The following is a 5,803-nucleotide window of genomic DNA, read 5'->3' as shown; positions in this document are numbered from 1 at the left end:
TATACATATATATATATATATATATATATATATATATATATATATATATATATATATATATACATATATATATATATATATATATATATATATATATATATATATATATATATATATATATATATATATATATATATATAAATATACATATACATAGATATATGTATATACATATGTATATATATATACAATATATATATATATATATATATATATATATATATATATATATATATATATATATATGTATATATATATATATGTATATAAATATACAGTATATATATATGTATATAAATGTACAGTATGTATATATATGTATATATATATATATATATATATATATATATATATATATATATATATATATATATATATATATATATATATATATATATATATATATATATATATATATATATATATATATATATATATATATATATATGTAGTGTATATGTAGGTAGTGAGCTGGGGTGAGAAAAAGGTGTAGATGCAGAGACGTGTTCTGATTGGCTGAAAGACTTCATGAGTTCAAAAACTCGTCAAGGTTTTCTGCACATTTCTGCAACATCCTCCTGATCAGGTGATGCACACACACTACACTCTTTTATACACCTCATTTTATACACTCTCTTTTATACACCTCATTTTATACACTCTCTTTTATACACCTCATTTTATACACTCTCTTTTATACACCTCATTTTATACACTCTCTTTTATACATTAAATACAATTTATTTTATAAACTTGATACTACACGTTATCTTACACACATTATACTATACACTTCATTTTATACACTTTATACTACCCTTGATTTAACACACTTTATATGAAACACTTCACGTTATACACTTTATACTACACTTCATTGTATACACTTCATTGTACACACTTTATTTTATACGTTTTATTTTATACCCTTCATTATTTACACTTTATTTGATACACTTAATGGTACACTTTATACTTCTTCTTTTTTACACTTAACTTGTAAACCACTGTACTCTATTTTCATACCACTTTACTCCACTTTTATACCCATTTTATTCCACTTTACTCAATAGTTATACCCTTTTTACTGCACTGTTTCCTTCACTTCGACTCCACTTTTATCACACTTTAACTTTCCATTTTAATCAGTTTTACTCCATCCTTTATTTCACCTTTTTAGCCCACTTTTATTTCACTTTACTCCACCTTTTTACTCCATTTTTCCCCTCTTTACTCCAATTTTATCCCACTTTACACCACATTTTTACTCCACTTTTATCGCACTTTAACTTTCCATTTTAATCAGCTTTACTCCATTTTACTCCATCCTTTATTTCACCTTTTTAGCCCACTTTTATTTCACTTTACTCCACCTTTTTACTCCACTTTTTCCCTCTTTACTCCAATTTTATCCCACTTTACACCACATTTTTACTCCACTTGTATCCCACTTCAGTCCACCCTTCACACCACTTTTTTTTTACCCCTTTTTACTTAACCTTTTCAACACTTTTATCCCACTTCACACCACCTTTTTACTCCACTTTTTTCCTCCACTTTTATCCCACTTTACTCCACTTTTTACTCTGCCTTTTGAACACTTTTATCCCACTTTTTACTCCACTTTTATTGTACTTTACGCCACCTTTTTACTCCACTTGTATCCCACTTTTTGAACACTTTTATCAAACTTTACTCCACCTTTTCCGTACTTAACTCCACTTTGCTGCACCTCTTTACTCCACTTTGATCCCCTTTTACCACACCTTTTCCCCACTTTACTCCACCTTTTTACCCCACATTTATCCCACTTTACTTCACCATTTCACTCCACTTTTACTCCACCTTTTCAACACTTTTATCCCACTTTATTTGACTTTTTTAAGCCACGTTTATCCCACTTCACACCACCTTTTTACTTAATTTTTTTCCTACTTTACTCCACATTTTTTGTCTACTTTTATCCCACTTTACTCCACCTTTTACTTCGCCTTTTGAACACTTTTATCTAACGTGTCTCCACCTTTTTACTCCACCTATTGATCCCACCTTTTGAACACTTTTATATAACTTTACTCCACCTTTAGACTGCAACTATTACTTAAATAAATGATAAATGGGTTATACTTGTATAGCGCTTTTCTACCTTCAAGGTACTCAAAGCGCTTTGAGACTATTTCCACATTCACCCATTCACACACACATTCACACACTGATGGAGGGAGCTGCCATGCAAGGCCCTAACCAGCAGCCATCAGAGGCAAAGGGTGAAGTGTCTTGCCCAAGGACACAACGGACGTGACTAGGAAGGTAGAAGGTGGGGATTGAACCCCAGTAACCAGCAACACTCCGATTGCTGGCACAGCCACTCTACCAACTTCGCCACGCCGTCCACCTTTTGCCTCCACCATTCGCCTCCACCTTTTACCTCCACCTATTGACTCCACCATTCGCCTCCACCTATTGCCTCCACCTTTTGAACACTTTTATATAACTTGACTCCACCTTTAGACTGCACCTATTACTTCCACCTCTTGCCTCCACCATTAGCCTCCACCATTCGCCTCCACCTATTGCCTCCACCTATTGACTGCACCTTTTGCCTCCACCTTTTGACTCCACCATTTGACTGCACCTTTTGCCTCCACCATTCGCCTCTACCGTTTGACTCCACCATTTGCCTCCACCTTTCGCCTCCACCTATTGCCTCCACCTTTTCACTGCACCTTTTACCTCCACCATTCGCCTCCACCTTTTGAACACTTTTATATAACTTGACTCCCCCTTTAGACTGCACTTATTACCTCCACCTCTTGACTCCACCATTCGCCTCCTCCTATTGACTCCACCTTTTGCCTCCACCATTCACCTCCACCTTTTGCCTCCACCTTGCGCCTCCACCTATCGCCTCCACCTTTTGCCTGCACCTTTTGCCTGCACCATTCGCCTCCACCATTCACCTCCACCTATTGACTCCACCATTCGCCTCCACCTTGCGCCTCCTCCTATCACCTCCACCTTTTTCCTGCACCTATTGACTCCACCATTCGCCTCCACCTATTGCCTCCACCTTTTGACTCCACCTTTTGCTTCCACTTATTGACTCCACCATTCGCCTCCACCTTTTGCCTCCACCTTTTGCCTTCACCTATCGCCTCCACCTTTTGACTGCACCTTTTGGTTCCACCTATCGCCTCTACCTTTTGACTGCACCTTTTGCCTCCACCATTCGCCTCCACCTATTGCCTCCACATTTTGACTGCACATTTTGCCTGCACCTATTGACTCCACTTTTCGCCTCCACCTTTTGCCTACACCTATTGCCTCCACCTTTTGACTACACCATTCGCCTCCACCTGTCACCTCCACCTTTTGCCTGCACCTTTTGCCTGCACCATTCGCCTCCACCATTCACCTCCACCTATTGACTCCACCATTCGCCTCCACCTTGCGCCTCCACCTATCGCCTCCACCTTTTTCCTGCACCTATTGACTCCACCATTCGCCTCCACCTTGCGCCTCCACCTATTGCCTCCACCTTTTGACTCCACCTTTTGCTTCCACTTATTGACTCCACCATTCTCCTCCACCTTTTGCCTGAACCTTTTGCCTTCACCTATCGCCTCCACCTTTTGACTGCACCTTTTGGTTCCACCTATCGCCTCTACCTTTTGACTGCACCTTTTGCCTCCACTATTCGCCTCCACCTATTGCCTCCACATTTTGACTGCACATTTTGCCTGCACCTATTGACTCCACTTTTCGCCTCCACCTTTTGCCTCCACCTATTGCCTCCACCTTTTGACTCCACCATTCGCCTCCACCTGTCACCTCCACCTTTTGCCTGCACCTTTTGCCTGCACCATTCGCCTCCACCATTCACCTCAACCTATTGACTCCACCTTGCGCCTCCACCTTGCGCCTCCACCTATCGCCTCCACCTTTTGACTGCACCTTTTGCCTGCACCTATTGACTCCACCATTCGCCTCCACCTATTGCCTCCACCTTTTGACTCCACCTTTTGCTTCCACTTATTGACTCCACCATTCGCCTCCACCTTGCACCTCCACCGTTTGCCTGCACCTTTTGCCTTCACCTATCGCCTCCACCTTTTGACTGCACCTTTTGCCTCCACCATTCACCTCCACCTATTGCCTCCACATTTTGACTGCACATTTTGCCTGCACCTATTGACTCCACTTTTCGCCTCCACCTTTTGACTCCACCATTCGCCTCCACCTTGCGCCTCCACCTATCGCCTACACCTATTGCCTCCACATTTTGACTGCACCTTTTGACTGCACCTTTTGCCTTCACCTATCGCCTCCACCTTTTGACTGCACCTTTTGCCTCCACCTATCGCCTCTACTTTTTGCCTCCACCTATCGCCTCCACCTTTTGCCTCCACCTATCGCCTCTAACTTCTGACTGCACCTTTTGCCTCCACCTATCGCCTCCACTTTTCGCCTCCACCTTTTGCCTCCACCTATTGCCTCCACCTTTTGACTCCACCATTCGCCTCCACCTTGCGCCTCCACCTATCGCCTCCACCTTTTGACTGCACCTTTTGCCTTCACCTATCGCCTCCACCTTTTGACTGCACCTTTTGCCTCCACCTTTTGACTCCACCATTCGCCTCCACCTTGCGCCTCCACCTATCGCCTCCACCTATTGACTGCAACTCTTGACTCCACCCTTGGTCTCCACCTTTTGAAGGCGGTGGTGCAGAGGACGGAGCGTGTCATGGGGGAGGAGCTTGTGGACGTGTACGAGCTGGGTGCAGAGGACTACCTGGAGGCGTGGCTTGGTAGCGGCGAGGAGGACGAGGGCGAGGACGACGAGGACTGGTGCGAGGCGGGCGAACACGAGCGGACCATCAAGTTGTTCCAGACGTGTCTGTTGGCCGCCATCTTCCTTTTAGGCATGGCGGGAAACGCGGCGGTGATGGCGACGTTGGCGGCGCAGCGCCGCCTGCGCCGCACGACGGACATCTTCCTGTCGCAGCTGGCGCTGGCCGACGTGCTGCTGCTGCTCACGCTGCCGCTGCAGGTGGTGGATGCCCACCTGGGCTGGGTCTTCTCGGCGGCGGCGTGCAAGGCGGTGCGCGCCTGCTACGCCGTCAACACGTACAGCGGCCTGCTGCAGCTGGCGTGCGTGAGCGTGGATCGCTACGTGGCCGTCGCCCGGCCGCAGGACAAGCTGCGTCTGCATTCTCGGATGCTGGTGGGCGGGAAGATGGTGGCGGCGGGGGTGTGGCTGGTGGCGGCGCTCCTCAGCCTGCCCGAGGTCTTGTTCTCCGGCGTGTCGGGCTCGGGCGGCGACGCCTACTGCGGCATGCTGACTGGCGCCAAAGGGAAAATGGCCGCCGACGGAGCGGTCACCGCCGTCTTCGGACTCTCCCTATACTGAAGTAGTACTAGGACACACTGTGTACTACTATACTGAAGTAGTACTAGGACACACTGTGTACTACTATACTGAAGTAGTACTAGGACACACTGTGTACTACTATACTGAAGTAGTACTAGGACACACAGTGTACTACTATACTGAAGTAGTACTAGGACACACTGTGTACTACTATACTGAAGTAGTACTAGGACACACTGTGTACTACTATACTGAAGTAGTACTAGGACACACTGTGTACTACTATACTGAAGTAGTACTAGGACACACTGTGTACTACTATACTGAAGTAGTACTAGGACACACTGTGTACTACTATACTGAAGTAGTACTAGGACACACTGTGTACTAACTATACTGAAGTAGTACTAGGACACACAGTGTACTACTATA

The 5,803-nt window shown here is 44.3% G+C and overlaps 1 protein-coding gene across 1 annotated transcript; it reads left to right on the top strand.

Annotated features, from left to right (window-relative positions):
• Positions 1–4,744: 4,744 nt before the first annotated feature.
• Positions 4,745–5,410, top strand: LOC133638986 (C-X-C chemokine receptor type 4-like). The gene has a single exon (XM_062032040.1). It carries the CDS (start codon positions 4,745–4,747, stop codon positions 5,408–5,410), a length of 666 nt encoding a protein of 221 aa, XP_061888024.1.
• The last annotated feature ends 393 nt before the right edge of the window (positions 5,411–5,803 follow it).

The sequence above is a fragment of the Entelurus aequoreus genome, linkage group LG21, assembly GCF_033978785.1.
Source record: "Entelurus aequoreus isolate RoL-2023_Sb linkage group LG21, RoL_Eaeq_v1.1, whole genome shotgun sequence".
Taxonomy (NCBI): domain Eukaryota; kingdom Metazoa; phylum Chordata; class Actinopteri; order Syngnathiformes; family Syngnathidae; genus Entelurus; species Entelurus aequoreus.
This window is presented reverse-complemented; position numbering and strand designations above follow the sequence as displayed.

Bases quoted from the DNA above. Each gene is read 5' to 3' on its own strand.
- LOC133638986 (XM_062032040.1), top strand. From the start codon at position 4,745: ATGGGGGAGGAGCTTGTGGACGTGTACGAGCTGGGTGCAGAGGACTAC.